At 42.3% G+C, this 18,903-nt stretch overlaps 1 protein-coding gene across 1 annotated transcript in view; it reads right to left on the reverse strand.

The window, feature by feature from the left end:
• Positions 1 to 572: 572 nt before the first annotated feature.
• Positions 573 to 18,903, reverse strand: part of LOC120978128 (cytochrome P450 2B4-like) — a 54,450-nt gene continuing 36,119 nt past the window's right edge. Inside the window, exons 5-10 of the mRNA XM_040406356.1 lie at positions 11,869 to 12,029; positions 5,117 to 5,293; positions 4,382 to 4,523; positions 2,515 to 2,702; positions 1,233 to 1,374; positions 573 to 790 (exon numbers count right to left, since the gene is read on the reverse strand). Of these exons, the coding sequence (XP_040262290.1) occupies positions 573 to 790; positions 1,233 to 1,374; positions 2,515 to 2,702; positions 4,382 to 4,523; positions 5,117 to 5,293; positions 11,869 to 12,029 (1,028 nt within the window). The remainder of the gene's footprint in view (positions 791 to 1,232; positions 1,375 to 2,514; positions 2,703 to 4,381; positions 4,524 to 5,116; positions 5,294 to 11,868; positions 12,030 to 18,903) is intronic.

Genomic DNA, 18,903 nt, shown 5'->3' on the forward strand with positions numbered 1-18,903 from the left:
GACTGACCACAAGACCCACAGCTCATAGGTAGATATAGCTGCTAAATGAGGACACCTGATAAGCCACACCTAGGAACGGACCAGGGGACGTTAACCCCCATCAGAACAGGAGTACAGAACCACAAAACACACAGGCTGCAGTACAGGATGTTGCCCCTGGCAATCAGCATACACGGAGTCCACCACAGCCAGTACGCCAGAGCACAAACAACCCATGTCACAGTGACAAACAGAAAAGCATCCATATTCAGACCCTGTTCACTCATAAGGCCGCAGGCAGCACGCAGGCCCAAGCAAACAGCATACACAGGAGTCAGCCTGCAGCCAGTACGCGAGGAAGCCTGCAGCCAGCCTACATGGCACCAGAGACAGGAACTGCACAGAGATACAGACACAGGGAGTACACACATTCACAGGCATTGTTCACACAAAACACTGCAGCCCGCATGCAGCTCCAAGCAACCAGCATACACAGGTTTCGGCCTGCAGCCAGTACGCAAGAGCACATGCAACCAGCCTACACGGCCAAAACTGTCACAGTGAACTGCACTGTGACAAGACCAATGCTCCATTTACAGTTGGAAGGATTTAGGGTATAGTTGAATCAGACTCCGAGGAACCAACTGTATTTTATAAGGTTGATGGATTCCCCCATTGGTATTCGGTAGTGGGGAGAGGTCAATATAAGATGGATCTACATCAGATTTCAAATTGAAATTCTGCAGTATATAGGTAAGGAACAGAAACAACTCCATTTTTGCCATTCCTTCTCCAAGGCAGATTCTCTTTCCTGTAGAGAAAGCAGAAAAAAGTATTACAGTTTTTAGTAGATTATATATCATAGCATCAGAAGAAGGAAATATTCTGCACCAAGTACAAAACAGCTTAGAATCATTTCACAATTACTATAGAGAGCCTCAGATCAGACCACCCTAAAGGTTTGAGCAATGCATGTGTACTTAAACCATGGCCTTGATACTGTACCAGATCCAACAGACCCTGACACAAAAAATCTGACCCACCACTTCCCATTCTCAGCTTCTAATATCTTGCTTTCCAGATGTGGTTTTGCAGATTCCTGGTGAAAAGTTAACTCAACTGTCCAAAATATTTCAATATCCCATAATATTTATGTCTAAACTTACAATATACATATTTAACCTAGTCTTCACCATCAGTTTTCTCAGCTTCATCAAAAGTATTGGTCCCTACTTTTTCTTACTTATCAGTACCTGTGGAAAAAGGTATGAAAGCTTCATTCTTTTGAAACCCTCCATTTTTATCCAAAAAGCGACTGGGATCAAATTTCTCTGGGTTTTGAAAGTATTTTGGATCCTTCAGTGCTGAAGTCAAGAGAAGAAACACTGTGGTGCCCTAGAATCATATGGAGGACATAAAAAAATGGGAAGATGTTAAAGGTACCATACCAACTCATCATTGAATAATGTGAGACCTGAGGGCTCATGCACATGATCATATTATGTATGGTACAAGCTTAAATTATGTGGATAGAACTCTACAGTATGTGGTCTGCTAGATGCCATACAGAGTTTCCTTTCCTCTCTCCACAAGTATTTTCTCCTAGAAACAATCAGAGTTTAAGTCTTTACAAACAAGTGGGGGTGCTCCCCTATTGCAGAAACCTAAGGACAACATCAGCACAGATAGACTGGTAAAGCTGGTAAAGGTTGTACGATCCAGGCACAACACTGGGATGTAGCGTAATCACCGCGATCAAGGTTACAGGTGGCTGCTCCATCCCTCCTGTACATACCTCCTGGTGACCGGTATTAAAACAGCAGCTAATGAGTAAAAAGGGATACTATGGGGCGCTGCTCTGTACAAATCAAAATTAAGTTTGTTAAAAGACACTAAACAACTATAAAATAGAAGTTAATACAATCCAATAATTCCTGATAAAGGCAGTGGTACTCCACAAAAACATGTTGTATAAACTTTCCAACGTATCCCTTTTCACTCATCAGCTGCTCCCCCTTCCCCATTGTGTCTTGTTAGAGACCAAGTTTAGTGTTTTCAGATATGATCCTGTGTGTTTTAATACCTTGATCTCGAGTCTGTTATGTTGAGCAGTGTCATACAATTAAAAGAATGTCCAGTTACATAACATAATTAATGCATGGAAAAGATTGGGTTAAAAAAAACATTACTCGCTTCACAGATCTCCTGCTGCTGCTATTGTTCCAATGCTTACTTGGTTCCTACTAGTCTCTACTTCCTGGTCCTATCATGACATGCAGGAAATCTCTGAAGATGCCATCTTAGCCAATTACTGGATGAGGCTGGTTACTGCTATGGCCAGTGATTGCCTGAGCAAGGATCTTCTGCCATTTCCTGTGTGTTGACTTGGGACCAAGAAGTGGAGACCAGCAGGAACCTAGTAAGTGTCGGAATGGCAGTGATGGTGGATCTACAAGAACAGTAAATTTATTTTAACACATTTTGCCCCATATGTAATCCTGCTAGACAAACCCTTTAATGCTCATTTATTCCAACCTTGGGGATTGTGTATCCTCTGAAGATGGTGGTTTCAGCTGTTGCGTGTGGAACACCCAGTGGCAAGATGTCTCCAAATCTCTGTATCTCATGAATAACAGCTTCCGTATAGGGCATTTTACTGCGGTCCTCCACAGATGGACAACGGTTTGGGCCAATGATGAGATCAATTTCTTTTTGGACTTTAGCTAAGGAGAATTAAGGTGGTTGTCATACATTTCCTAAATCGCAGTGCTTAAACCAAGAACAGGAACTTGTCCCATGATATAATACAATATCTCTACTATGATTTGTTTAATTAAGTAAATTAACTTTAAATATTTTTTAATTAGGTTAAGCAGAGGGAAATCCAAATCTACTTAACTGAATTAAAGTGTAGTACGACATCTTGACCACTAAAGATGGGTAGTGTAAAATTATATGTATAGAAGTCTATGGTGCTTACCTGTTCTACTTACCTAAAAATGTTGGGCGGAAAATAATAAATAGAAATACTAGTGTTTCATTTTCAAGGGAAAGAAGGAGATGAATGACTTTGTCAGATGTAGGGGTATCCAGAAACTGGGTTATTTCTAAACTACCACTTAATTTCTGGACATAACGGCATTCTCCACCATCTGATACAGAATTCTAATACCTCTCACAGAGAACAAAGTTTTAGGTATGTTTATTGAGGATAAAAGTGTTACCGAGATAGTAGAGATCAAGAAAATAGAAATAAGTAGAAAATTTACTGCAGGGAGATCTATCAACCAGAGAGAGATTGTCAGGAGGTCTGGGTCATTGCCAAAACAAGAGGTTTATAAGCCATTTTTTGGACACTTGCCATTTGGGCATTCTCCTTACAGTTTGCATACTAATACTAAGAGATAACATATAATAATAATAACAAGAATATATTGGTTTCTAGAACACCGTTAATTTTTCTGATATTCTAACCATCATCCCTGATATTAACCCAATTGCTCCCCTTCCCCAGGGGGGAGCAGTGGATGTCACACCACAAATTCCTTTCTAGTACATCTAGATATGTGATAAAAAATGTCCTAAGGAGGTAAAAGGTACTGCATGAAATATATTATTATATTGGCAATTCATAGTTAGCAAAGCTAAAGTGTACATAATTATTTTCCTTATCGCCACTGTATGGTCTTCTGTGCTACAAAAACTTGCAATTGTAATTTTTGGATAGTCAATATATAGTTTTCTGTAAACTTTTTGTCTTATCTGTATAATAAAAATTAATACGATTGTCTGTCTATCTGTCCATTGGTCCTCTATAGACATCCAAATGCCTGAACCATTGGACACCAAATTTGGCACATAGGTACATCGGGTGTCTGGGATGTACCAATGTGCCAATGCTAGGGATGCTAGGGATGCTCGTCCCCATCCCCACCTGCCATTGGCTGCTCTCCCCCGACATAGAATGTTTTCATCCGTGTGCAGGGAGAAGCAGCAGCCGCGGTGCGGGGACCAGGAGCGGCGCCGTGAGCGGGGAGCGGGGTAAGTATATTACCTGTGAGGGGCCCGGCACATGGGGGGTTGTTTAAGAAATCGGATAAACCCTTCAAAAATAAAATAAACAGTGTGTAACTGCTGGGGTATATCAGGCTACTGGCGATTTCCCCGTTAAAAATAAATAAATGAGGGCATAGATTGGCCTCTTAGGCAACCTTAGAACAAACCCAATAAATACACAGACAGACCAATAGTTTATACTCAGGCAGGTACTTTTTCTCATGTTTTTTATAAATACATAGAAGATTCCATAAAAATGCTCAATCGGATTTCAGCTGGAAACTTACCCAACATATTACTTTAATAATACATTTCTAAAATAAGTTACCTCAACTATAATATCTACCTAGAACTTCAGGATACTTGAGCAATATCCTCAGACCGATCCTTAAAGTATTGCTTGTTGTTTCTGTCCCAGCAAAGAAAAGGTTTATCACAGTAACAAATAAGTTCTGGAAGTGGAACTCTGTGTTAGGGATTTCCTTTTCCTAGAAATGAACATGAGATAACATTACTTAATTTTTTACAGTGTTTATTTCCAATTTAATGTGGACATGCTGCAATGGCTGGCCTGGTTGGACTCAAGTTTTTAGTAGAAATGATGATACTGAGGGCTCCCCTCTACCTATGTAGAACATGGCCACATCTACATTTAACTACATTGTAAACTTTGCCCCCAAACAGCAGATGGGGTTGTCTTTTGCTGGATCATTGGGGTACATTATTGTGTAATAGTATGAGCCTATGGTAAGATCTTCAAGTATTATGGTGAACCTGTCTATCCCAAAAGCCTAATGCAATATAATTTCTCCATGACAATTAACTGGGTACAAATGGCATATAAATGATTTGCAGGATTAGAAATGCATGGCTACCTACAGTACTTGAAAAAAAACTGTGTCACATCTGACTACAGACTATGTCAATTTTATTGAAGTGAATAAAGCTGAGCTACAATACAATACACAACTTATGGACATGTAAGGTGCTCTTTTGGGATTTTGTTCTAACCCTCTACAACCCCCGTAAAGAACCCTTAGTCACCTGACACATATAGACATTAAATATACATCTTACATGCCTCTTCCATCTTTATGAGAAAACAATCTATGAAATCTCTGGGGCAGTTCAGGTCCAATGTCTCCTGATGTTCCTTCACTTTGTCCATCACAAATTCTTTTATGGATGAGATATTCTTCAAAACTTTCTGCTGTGGTCCAGGGATATGGAGGAAAAGTTTTGGAAAAGAGTTGAGCAGCTAAAATGGGAAAAATAGGGATATTTTAATGGGCAAATAATTTTGCCAATATTACTAAAGTATCACTGCGCAAAAACATAAATTACTATTGACAAATGGGGCACTTGACCTGAGGACCCCACCATACCCCATTTAAAAGTAATTAAACAATTAAACATTGTCATTTACAAAAAGAAAACACAGTTTGTCCTTGGCTGAAATCTCTGTTTGGGACAAGGTGCTACCTACACCAGTACCATTTTCACCTTTTTACTTTCTTTCTTTGAAACAGGAGTCGTCACCCTATATTTCGACGAGGGGAATCCATTGTCAATGTAGACCCTCTGAAGTATAAAGAGCATGACCGCTATTAAGCTCTTGTGTCACTGCTATATGGCTATCTTTGATGACACTCTGTGTTCCTTACATGCAGACGAGCGTGCTCAAGACACTATGCTTTGTCTCTAGCTGAGTTCTGTAAACTGTGGCCTAGCAGTCACAGATTGAGTTGAGTGAATCGAAGGAGGTGAGTATTTTTATATATTTTTTTAACATATTAACTAGAGATGAGCGAATAGAAGCTGACGAAGTGGAATTCGATCCGAATATCAGGAAAAATTCAATTCGCACCGAATGCGAATTTCCTCACGCTTCGTGGTAACGAATCACATTTTTTTCCTAAAATGGCTGCTGCACGTGTGAGGACATAGGGTAAGGAACTCTGGGAAGGCGGGATCACCCATACTGACATGCATGCAGCCAATCAGCAGCCAGCCAGCCCTGTGATGTCACAGCCCTATAAATAGCGGCAACCATCTTAGATTCTGCCATTCACCAGTGTCTGCAGGCGCTAGGGACAGTGGTAGAAAAGACTTGATTGTGGTGAAAAAAAAAAACTATTTACGAGTGCAGGGAAAGATTAATCAAGGTGTAGGGAAAGGATAGGGAGGAATCATTTCACAGCATTTATGTTGAACAGGGTTCAGTAGGGGAGTCGACAGCCTGGGTAAAAGGAACAATACGATTACACCTTGCTGCACTGACTGAGCACCCAAGTTGCCATTATACAGCACCAATGTAATTCCAGCTAACCGTTCTTATTAGGGTGCAAGTGCTGTTTGATACAGGCATTAACAGGGTTTATTACAAGGAAATATTTCTACGTTTTATTTGCCCTTGTGCGGTGCAGTTATATGTTCTAAAGCATTTTTGGCTTGTATTAGTGGGAAAAAAGGGCTTATTAGCCGTTGTGTGGTGAAGTGTGAAAATTACAGCCCTTTTTGCTGTGTATTAGTGGCAAAAGTAAAATATATTTGCTGCTCAGCTGTGCAGTTATCTGTTCTAAAGCCCTTTTTTCCGTGTATTAGTGGAAAAAGAAAAAATATATTTGCCGCTCAGCGGAGCAGTTATCTGTTTTAAAGCCCTTTTTTGCAAATATTAGTGGAAAAAGGAAAAATATCTTTGCCGTTCAGTGGTGCAGTTATCTGTTTTAAAGCCTTTTTTGCGTATATTAGTGGAAAAAGGAAAAATATCTTTGCCGCTCAGCGGTGCAGTGATATACACTAAAGCCCAGTTTTCCGTGTATTAGTGGCGAAATTAAAATATATTCGCATTCCAGCGTTGCACTAATCTGTTGAAAAGCCTTTTGTGTAAAAGTGGAAAAAAATTAGGGCCTAATTGCCCTTGTGAGGTGCAGTGATATACTCTAAAGGCCAGTTTGCTGTGTATTAGTGGCGAAATTAAAATTTATTTGCCATCCAGCGTTGCACTAATCTGTTCAAAAGCCTTTTATGTTGTGTAAAAGTAGAAAAAAATTAGGGCCTAATTGCCGTTAAGCGGTGCAGTTATATGTGGTGAAGCCCTTTTCGCGGGATGGACTGAATTACGTAGTGGTAAAAAAAATTATGGGAAACAGGCTTTTTTGGGTAAAATTTATGGGTGATAGACATTCTTCTGTATGAACCGAATACCATTATCCTTTCCTTGGTGAACTTTTTTATTTCAACCATGTTTTCTTCGTGAAAATTGATGGGTGATTGTACACCTCCTTTTGCAGGATGGACCGAATTACGTAGTGGTGACATTTTTTATGTGAAACAAGCTTTTTTGGGGAAAATTTATGGGTTATAGTAGACTTTCTTCTGTATGAACCGAATTCCATTATCCTTTTATTGGTGAATTATTTTTTTTCAACCATGTTTTTTTAGGGAAAATTGATGGGTGATTGTACACCTCCTTTTGCGGGATGGACCGAATTACGTCATCGTGGGTCCTGCAGTATACATAATGAAGACGCTGATGACAACACACCAGCAGACTTTGCCTTTACCATCTATTCACAATTAAATCGAGCAGCTTCACTAAGTTGAGTTGAGTTGAGTTGTGTTTTTATCTGCTCCATCTGCATTCGATCTCCACAGCACACAAGACATGACAGGAGAGCCTCTGCTTTGGAGTCCAAGTCCAGTTTCTTAAGATCAGGAGTTCCATCAGAATTGTGCGTAACAATCTTGCTCCCTGTGCAAAGCCATAACAAAAGGACTCCGTAGGCATCAGAGGAAGCTGAAGCTGTTTGCCCCAATTTTAAATTCAGGAGCAGTAAACAGCGGGAGGCAAATAGAGGTGGCTGAACTCCGCTGCTCTGTATCTCTTGTGAAGTCAATGTCTCCAGCAATGTCCCGCTCACGATTTACAGCAAATACATTATTTTAATGTAGAGATCCAAGAAGTATGTTGGAGGCATGTAGTGTATCCAAGCCATGTGCGACCCCTCTCAATTAAGGGCCTACTTGCTGTTCAGCGGTGCAGTTATATGTGGTAAAGCCCTTTTTGCAGTGACATATTTTATGTGACACTGGCTTTTTTTCGGAAAATGTATGGGTGAATGTACACCTCCTTTTGCGGTATGGAATGACTTAGTGGTAAAATTCTTTATGCAACACAGTTTTTTTTATTTTTATTTATGGGTGATTGTACAGCTCTTTTTGCGGTATGGGCAAAATTACGTAGTGGTGAAATGTGTTATGTGAAACAGGCTTTTTTTGGAAAAATTGATGGGTGACTGTACACCTCCTTTTGCTGTATGGGCTGAATTACGCAGTGTTGAAATTTTAAACTCCGCTGCTCTCTATCTCTTGTGAAGTCAATGTCTCCAAATATGCCCCTCTCGCGATTTACACCAAATATATTATTTTCATGTAGAGATCCAAGATGTATGTAGGAGGCATGTAGTGTATGCAAGCCATGTGTGACCCCACTCATCACTCTCACACTGTTCTGCACATGGTTTGACTGGGCGAACAGAGTCACACAGGAGAGGAACTGCTCCGTGTCCTTCATCAAGAAATCAAATCCTGGCTTTCTCCGTGACAACTGAAAATCGTAACCATGGTGATCGACAACGGGAAGAATATGGTGTCGGCGCTGTGTCAAGGGCGCATGGCACACGTGTTCAATTTGGTTATCAAGCGATCCCTGAAGTCTTCCACCCATCTGCAAGACATCTTAAAAAATTGCCAGGAAACTTTGCACCTGTTGGAATTCCACCCTCCATATGTTGGACCGACTATACGAACAGAGAAAGGTCATAAACAATTTATTGATGATCCAAGAGGACAGGAGTACTCCCCTGTATAACTTCTATGTTAGCTAGTGGCAGCTCATGCGTGACACCTGCCATTTGCTCAGGCCCTTTGAGGAGGCCACGTTATTTGTCAGTCGCCAGGACTACGGGATGAACGATGTCATTCCACAGCTTCATGTCCTGGAATAGATGCAGGTAAATCTGGCTGGTCAGGGGACTGGAGACGTGGCGCCTAGAAAGATGGCGGCAGAGTTTAATACGTTTTTCTCTCAATATCTCTGTTTACAGTCTGTGAACGGAAACATAATTTATCTCAAGGATATGCAAACACCAAGTGATGGGGTGTTAACCGCCAGAAGTAGGTCATCGGCACGAAGGAGCAGTCATTTTCACAACTCGAGGTATCCTCCCAGAAGCTTGACCTCTGCAAGTCGACAGTCTGCATTGCGAAGCTTGTCTAAAAGAAAAATCCCGCAGTGCACCCCCTTGGAGGAAACTCTTGATCTGGCATAGGCTGCTTTGCTCCTTCAAAAACAATGTGGATTTTGTACAGCGTGACACCGATGTATATTTACTCATACACCAGACTGAAAGAGTATTCCAAGCACCTCTCTGCCCACATAGCTGCCGAGAAGCAAAAGAGTCTTGCCATTGAAGTGGGCTCAGAGCTGAATCTAAAAGCCAAATTTTCCTGTTTACCTGGACTTAAATGAAAGGACAGAGATCCACTGGCTGTGCTCAGACAGATTTCATCAAAGCCTCCACTCACCAAGGCAAGCACAGAGGACTGGATTGTGTGGACAAGTTGGTTCTGCGGGACATACACAGAGGACGATCTATTGGAGGTGTTACCAAAGACATTTACTTGCCTCCCGCTCTTCCTGTATAATGGCTCTGAGGCGATCACGGCTATTGTAGGGACGTGGTTCCAAAGAAACTTTGACTATTGTTTGGGTGATCAGTTCTCAGGACCTTCTTTGGATATGTCACAGTACCTTCTGTGACAGAGGTTAGAAGATCGGAGAGACTGAATGCACGTGAGGTTAACTGACAGTCTCTTGTTTCTCAGTGTTGTGGTTTGGTAATTACCACACCTCTTGTCAGGTGCAGCCCCTGGTCATTACTGCATTCCCTACTTAGTTTGGTCGCACACTTCATACCATGCGGTTGATATTCTCTGCTTGGATTTGGAAGAGTTTGCTGTGTGGACCTTACCTGTGTTCCTGCTCATCCATTTTCTATAAGATAAGTTATACTGCTCTTTGTATTGGGTTGTTCCCTGTGCTTGTTGTTACTAGGCCTCAGGGAGAAGCTGGTTTATTCACCTGAAGGAACCAGTAGTCTCATTCCCTGCCACTACCTAGGGCATTTCAGGGCTCCTAGGGTCTAGGTTCCGGTGTATGTATTTTCCCACCATCAGGGGTCAGGTCCAGGTTTAGGGGCTTCCTAGGAGGTAACCATTTTCCTCTCCCTAGCCTTGAGGCCTAGTTCTGTGTCTCTCCCCTCCCCTGTATTCGTGACAGTGATGTGGACCGGGTATGACGTGTCTGGATCAGTGTCTGCCACAGAGCTTGTTTTTTCTGTGCACATCGAACCTTGCATGGACATTTCTTATGCCATCCACGCAGAGGACTTCAAGACTTTGTGGAATGATATTCATAAATCAAAGGACGAGGTCACGTTGGAGGAAGTGGACAGTTTATCCCAATGTCTTTACTCGCATTTCTTCAGACACTTTAGAATCCACTTATCAGCAACCCAGAGCTGGAGTCGGCTTGTGGACTGTCCTCCAGTTATCAGCTATAACACCATAAATTTCTTAATCTGTATGCATTACCATCATGGTCACCCCGACACTGGTCATCAATCCATTCTTGTTTTTCCAGTTTGTCTTTTAAATCTTGTGGTTGTGCCCCTTCTGTGTTGTATTTTATGTGTGTTAATATCCTGTTTGTTAAATAAACATTTTTTTTATTGAACGGGGGAGAAAAAACTAAGAATTGGCTTGTGATTTGGTAGCCAAAAGCAGGAGTGGGTACAAAACACAGAAGATATGCAACTATTCCATTCACGTGTCATCTCTGTATTATATAAACTCCTGTTTTTTTGGGCATTAGCAATACTGATGGATTACTGACCAAATGCTGACTGAGTGAAGGCAGATGCTCAACAGACAGGATCCATTTTTTGGGGGTTATTGTTCTGACGGATCAGAGGAAGAGCAAAATAATCAGTGACGTCAACACAAACTTACTGCTGATACCCTCTTCACTCTGTTAGGGGGCTCTACTTGTATAAGCGTTTAATAGAACAGGTTCTGTAGACATCTATGTGGAATCAGCTGATGATGGTGTAAAAGGAGTGCGCTTCGTCTTGGCTCTAACATTGACCTGTAAGGCTGAGTTCAAATGTGACTTATTTGGTCAGTTTTGGCCTTATGACTGCCCAAATAAGTGAAGTGTGCAGTGATTCTAAGAGCGACGCCTGTCATCTGCATGTCATATGGACTCACAGTATTATTTCACTACCACAGCAGACTCCCTATGCATGTTACTGCAAGATACATAGTTCTACACCACGATAAAGATTCTCAGCAGCCAGGAAATAGCAGTTTTTTTACGTAATTTGCCGCTAATATATTCGGATCGAACCAAATTTTTCCAGAAAAATTTGACGGACCAGCGCATTGAATTTTTGAAAAATTCACTCATCTCTAATATTAACCCAGACAGCCCTCAATGGAGATCTCAGGTGCCACAATCAGCGATAAACGCAGCATCTGAGGGGGTCAATGATGGGGTCGGCGCAATCACCGTTCCCCATAATTGCACCCACTACTCACAAAGTAATGCGATTCGTGATGAAGTAATTAATTACAAAGCAAATTTCTTTATGAAATTCGGCGAAGCAGCCGAATCGAAGTTTTGAGAATGCTCATCCCTAGTCACATCTACAGTAGCTTCCAGTCCTGAGCAAGTGAAACATCTGAATCTCAGATAACCATGTTTATTACCTGTCCAGTTGATGAGCTTCTTATCTTGAAGGCTTCTTTCAACATGGTCAAAAGATTAAGGAATTTTTCATCTTTATATTCAAAGCGCTCACCAAAGACAATTGAACAAATCACATTGGAAACCGCCAAAGTGAACAAGTAAGTGGGATCAATAAAAGAGCCTTCAAAAAATAAAGTAGTGACAAATTTAATGAACAAAACTCCAAGGTGACTTCTTCTTTTTTATAATAAAAGAAAGACAACTGTGAAATTGAAGTAAAAAATGGATGAATGAAATCTTGTCTCCATTATTTACAATGTTCAGCAGCTCAATGTGGCAAGACTCACAGATAGAGATGACCGAAGTCTTTTAAAATTCTATTCGACAACTTTGCCAAAGTTAGCCAAGAAATTTGATTCGTTATGAATTAATTAATCACAAATCGGTATAAATTAGGTATACCCAGGCCACTCCGCCTTAGATAACAGCCACACGGAGCGGCCATGCCACGGGCGGGTTGAGGCCATGCTGCGCTGAAGAATGCATGGCAAATTAGCCCGCTGCTGCCTTTCATTTAATATTGAAGACCGCACTGAATAGTCCTTTTTCATTGATAATGGCCATGTGGCACCTTTAATGCACCTTTAAACAGGGGGTGTTGCTCGTATGGGGTTTGGCTGGTTAGGTGGGGGCACAATATGCATATCATTGTTGTTCTGGTCTGCAATCTCCTGAAGGTTACTTGACAGTAAACACAGAATATTAATCAGCTCTGGCATACCCACTTCTCCAACCAAAGTGCTCTCCTTTCAACATTAAAGGGGTTGTCCGGGTTCAGAGCTGAACCCGGACATACCTCTATTTTCACCCAGGCAGCCCCCTGACTTGAGCATCGGAGAAGTATATGCTCCGATGCTCTCCTTTGCCCTGCCCTAAATCGCACAGGGCAAAGGCATAAACAAGAGGTCCGGTGATGTACCGGGCTCTCCATGGGGCTTCCAGGAAGCCCAGTAACAAGGCACTGATGGGCGGGCTTTAGCTAAAGAAAGCCTCTGCCCAGCAGTGTGTTATTGTAAACAAAAGAGCCTGTGCCCTGCGCGATCTAGTGCAGGGCAAGGGAGTGCATCGGAGCATGAGATGTTCCAATGCCAACATCAGGGGTGCTGTCTGGGTGAAAATAAGGGTATGTCCAGGTTCAGCTCTGAACCCGGACAACCCCATTAAGACCTGGCCCCCCCCCTAAGAGCTGTCCATTTTGGCCATTTTCACTTAGGGGTGTACTCACTTTTGTTGCCAGCGGTTTAGACATTAATGGCTGTGTGTTAAGTTATTTTGAGGGCACTCCAAATTTACACTGTTAAACAAGCTGTACACTGACTACTTTACATTGTATCAAAGTGTCATATCGTTAGTGTTGTCCCATGAAAAGATATACAATGGGATGCGAAAGTTTGGGCAACCATGTTAATCGTCATGATTTTCCTGTATAAATCGTTGGTTGTTACGATAAAAAATGTCAGTTAAATATATCATATCGGAGACACACACAGTGATATTTGAGAAGTGAAATGAAGTTTATTGGATTTACAGAAAGTGTGCTATAATTGTTTAAACAAAATTAGGCAGGTGCATAAATTTGGGCACTGTTGTCATTTTATTGATTCCAAAACCTTTAGAACTAATTATTGGAACTCAAATTGGCTTGGTAAGCTCAGTGACCCCTGACCTACATACACAGGTGAATCCAATTATGAGAAAGAGTATTTAACCACCTCCGGACCGCCTAACGCAGGATCGCGTTCCGGAGGTGGCAGCGCTGCGCACAGTCACGCATATACGCGTCATCTCGCGATGGCCGAGATTTCCTGTGAACGCGCGCACACAGGCGCGCGCGCTCACAGGAACGGAAGGTAAGAGAGTTGATCTCCAGCCTGCCAGCGGCGATCGTTCGCTAACAGGCTGGAGATGTGTTTTTTTTAACCCCTAACAGGTATATTAGACGCTGTTTTGATAACAGCGTCTAATATACCTGCTACCTGGTCCTCTGGTGGTCCCCTTTGTTTGGATCGACCACCAGAGGACACAGGCAGCTCAATAAAGTAGCACCAAGCAACACTACACTACACTACACCCCCCCCCCCCGTCACTTATTAACCCCTTATTAGACCCTGATCACCCCTGATCACCCCATATAGACTCCCTGATCACCCCCCTGTCATTGATTACCCCCCTGTCATTGATCACCCCCCTGTAAAGCTCCATTCAGATGTCCGCATGATTTTTACGGATCCACTGATAGATGGATCGGATCCGCAAAACGCATCCGGACGTCTGAATGAACCCTTACAGGGGCGTGATCAATGACTGTGGTGATCACCCCATATAGACTCCCTGATCACCCCCCTGTCATTGATTACCCCCCTGTCATTGATTACCCCCCTGTAAAGCTCCATTCAGACGTCCGCATGATTTTTACGGATCCACTGATAGATGGATCGGATCCGCAAAACGCATACGGACGTCTGAATGAAGCCTTACAGGGGCATGATCAATGACTGTGGTGATCACCCCATATAGACTCCCTGATCACCCCCCTGTAAAGCTCCATTCAGATGTCCGCATGATTTTTACGGATGCACTGATAGATGGATCCGATCCGCAAAACGCATCCGGACGTCTGAATGAAGCCTTACAGGGGCATGATCAATGACTGTGGTGATCACCCCCCTGTCATTGATTACCCCCCTGTAAAGCTCCATTCAGATGTCCGCATGATTTTTACGGATGCACTGATACATGGATCGGATCCGCAAAACGCATCCGGACGTCTGAATGAAGCCTTACAGGGGCATGATCAATGACTGTGGTGATCACCCCATATAGACTCCCTGATCACCCCCCTGTAAAGCGCCATTCAGATGTCCGCATGATTTTTACGGATGCACTGATAGATGGATCCGATCCGCAAAACGCATCCGGACGTCTGAATGAAGCCTTACAGGGGCATGATCAATGACTGTGGTGATCACCCCCCTGTCATTGATCAACCCCCTGTAAAGCTCCATTCAGATGTCCGCATGATTTTTACGGATGCACTGATAGATGGATCGGATCCGCAAAACGCATACGGACGTCTGAATGAAGCCTTACAGGGGCGTGATCAATGACTTGGTGATCACCCCATATAGACTCCCTGATCACCCCCCTGTCATTGATTACCCCCCTGTCATTGATTACCCCCCTGTAAAGCTCCATTCAGACGTCCGCATGATTTTTACGGATCCACTGATAGATGGATCGTATCCGCAAAACGCATACGGATGTCTGAATGAAGCCTTACAGGGGCATGATCAATGACTGTGGTTATCACCCCATATAGACTCCCTGATCACCCCCCTGTCATTGATCACCCCCCTGTCATTGATCAACCCCCTGTCATTGATCACCCCCTGTCATTGATCACCCCCCTGTCATTGATCACCCCCCTGTAAGGCTCCATTCAGACATTTTTTTGGCCCAAGTTAGCGGAATTTTTTTATTTTTTTCTTACAAAGTCTCATATTCCACTAACTTGTGTCAAAAAATAAAATCTCACATGAACTCACCATACCCCTCACGGAAACCAAATGCGTAAAATTTTTTAGACATTTATATTCCAGACTTCTTCTCACGCTTTAGGGCCCCTAGAATGCCAGGGCAGTATAAATACCCCACATGTGACCCCATTTCGGAAATAAGACACCCCCAGGTATTCCGTGAGGGGCATATTGAGTCCATGAAAGATTGAAATTTTTGTCCCAAGTTAGCGGAACGGGAGACTTTGTGAGAAAAAAATTAAATATATCAATTTCCGCTAACTTGTGCCAAAAAAAAAAAATTTCTATGAACTCGCCATGCCCCCTAATTGAATACCTTGGGGTGTCTTCTTTCCAAAATGGGGTCACATGTGGGGTATTTATACTGCCCTGGCATTCTAGGGGCCCCAAAGCGTGAGAAGAAGTCTGGTATCCAAATGTCTAAAAATGCCCTCCTAAAAGGAATTTGGGCACCTTTGCGCATCTAGGCTGCAAAAAAGTGTCACACATCTGGTATCGCCGTACTCAGGAGAAGGTGGGGAATGTGTTTTGGGGTGTCATTTTACATATACCCATGCTGGGTGAGAGAAATATCTTGGTCAAATGCCAACTTTGTATAAAAAAATGGGAAAAGTTGTCTTTTGCCAAGATATTTCTCTCACCCAGCATGGGTATATGTAAAATGACACCCAAAAACACATTCCTCAACTTCTCCTGAGTACGGAGATACCAGATGTGTGACACTTTTTTGCAGCCTAGGTGGGCAAAGGGGCCCATATTCCAAAGAGCACCTTTCGGATTTCACAGGTCATTTTTTACAGAATTTGATTTCAAACTCCTTACCACACATTTGGGCCCCTAGAATGCCAGGGCAGTATAACTACCCCACAAGTGACCCCATTTTGGAAAGAAGAGACCCCAAGGTATTCGCTGATGGGCATAGTGAGTTCATGGAAGTTTTTATTTTTTGTCACAAGTTAGTGGAATATGAGACTTTGTATGAAAAAAAAAAAAAAAATCATAATTTTCCACTAACTTGTGACAAAAAATAAAAAATTCTAGGAACTTGCCATGCCCCTCACGGAATACCTTGGGGTGTCTTCTTTCCAAAATGGGGTCACTTGTGGGGTAGTTATACTGCCCTGGCATTCTAGGGGCCCAAATGTGTGGTAAGGAGTTTGAAATCAAATTCTGTAAAAAATGACCTGTGAAATCCGAAAGGTGCTCTTTGGAATATGGGCCCCTTTGCCCACCTAGGCTGCAAAAAAGTGTCACACATCTGGTATTGCCGTACTCAGGAGAAGGTGGGGAATGTGTTTTGGGGTGTCATTTTACATATACCCATGCTGGGTGAGAGAAATATCTTGGCAAAAGACAACTTTTCCCATTTTTTTATACAAAGTTGGCATTTGACCAAGATATTTATCTCACCCAGCATGGGTATATGTAAAAAGACACCCCAAAACACATTCCTCAACTTCTCCTGAATACAGAGATACCAGATGTGTGACACTTTTTTGCAGCCTAGGTGGGCAAAAGGGCCCATATTCCAAAGAGCACCTTTCGGATTTCACAGGTCATTTTTTACAGAATTAGATTTCAAACTCCTTACCACACATTTGGGCCCCTAGAATGCCAGGGCAGTATAACTACCCCACAAGTGACCACATTTTGGAAAGAAGAGACCCCAAGGTATTTCGTGATGGGCATAGTGAGTTCATAGAAGTTTTTATTTTTTGTCACAAGTTAGTGGAATATGAGACTTTGTAAGAAAAAAAAAAAAAAAATCATCATTTTCCGCTAACTTGTGACAAAAAATAAAAAGTTCTATGAACTCACTATGCCCATCAGCGAATACCTTAGGGTGTGTACTTTCCGAAATGGGGTCATTTGTGGGGTGTTTGTACTGTCTGGCCATTGTAGAACCTCAGGAAACATGACAGGTGCTCAGAAAGTCAGAGCTGCTTCAAAAAGCGGAAATTCACATTTTTGTACCATAGTTTGTAAACGCTATAACTTTTACCCAAACCATTTTTTTTTTACCCAAACATTTTTTTTTTATCAAAGACATGTAGAACTATAAATTTAGAGCAAAATTTCTATATGGATCTCGTTTTTTTTGCAAAATTTTACAACTGAAAGTGAAAAATGTCATTTTTTTGCAAAAAAATCGTTAAATTTCGATTAATAACAAAAAAAGTAAAAATGTCAGCAGCAATGAAATACCACCAAATGAAAGCTCTATTAGTGAGAAGAAAAGGAGGTAAAATTCATTTGGGTGGTAAGTTGCATGACCGAGCAATAAACGGTGAAAGTAGTGTAGGTCAGAAGTGTAAAAAGTGGCCTGGTCTTTCAGGGTGTTTAAGCACTGGGGGCTGAGGTGGTTAAGGGGGTCAATTGTAAGTTTCCCTCCTCTTTTAATTTTCTCTGAAGAGTAGCAACATGGGGGTCTCAAAACAACTCTCAAATGACCTGAAGACAAAGATTGTTCACCATCATGGTTTAGGGGAAGGATACAGAAAGCTATCTCAGAGATTTCAGCTGTCTGTTTCCACAGTTAGGAACATATTGAGGAAATGGAAGACCACAGGCTCAGTTCAAGTTAAGGCTCGAAGTGGCAGACCAAGAAAAGTCTCGGATAGACAGAAGCGACGAATGGTGAGAACAGTCAGAGTCAACCCACAGACCAGCACCAAAGACCTACAACCTCATCTTGCTGCAGATGGAGTCACTGTGCATCGTTCAACCATTCAGCGCACTTTACACAAGGAGATGCTGTATGCGAGAGTGATGCAGAGGAAGCCTTTTCTCTGCCCACAGCACAAAAAGCGCCGCTTGAGGTGGGCTAAAGCACATTTGGACAAGCCAGCTTCATTTTGGAATAAGGTGCTGTGGACTGATGAAACTAAAATTTAGTTATTTGGCCATAACAAGGGGTGTTATGCATGGAGGAAAAAGAACACAGCATTCCAAGAAAAACACCTGCTACCTACAGTAAAATATGGTGGTGGTTCCATCATGCTGTGGGGCTGTGTGGCCAGTGCAGGGACTGGGAATCTTGTCAAAGTTGAGAGACGCATGGATTCCACTCAGTATCAGCAGATTCTGGAGACCAATGTCCAGGAATCAGTGACAAATCTGAAGCTGCGCCGGGCTGGATCTTTCAACAAGACAACGACCCTAAACACTGCTCAAAATCCACTAAGGCATTTATGCAGAGGAACAAGTACAACGTTCTGGAATGGCCATCTCAGTCACCAGACCTGAATATAATTGAAAATCTGTGGTGTGACTTAAAGAGAGCTGTCCATGCTCAAACCTGAATGAACTAAAGATGTTTTGTAAAGAGGAATGGTCCTAAATACCTTCAACCAGAATCCAGACTCTCATTGGAACCTACAGGAAGCGTTTAGAGGCTGTAACTTCTGCAAAAGGAGGATCTACTAAATATTGATTTCTTTTTTGTGGTGCCCAAATTTA

The sequence above is a fragment of the Bufo bufo genome, chromosome 8, assembly GCF_905171765.1.
Source record: "Bufo bufo chromosome 8, aBufBuf1.1, whole genome shotgun sequence".
Taxonomy (NCBI): Eukaryota; Metazoa; Chordata; class Amphibia; order Anura; family Bufonidae; genus Bufo; species Bufo bufo.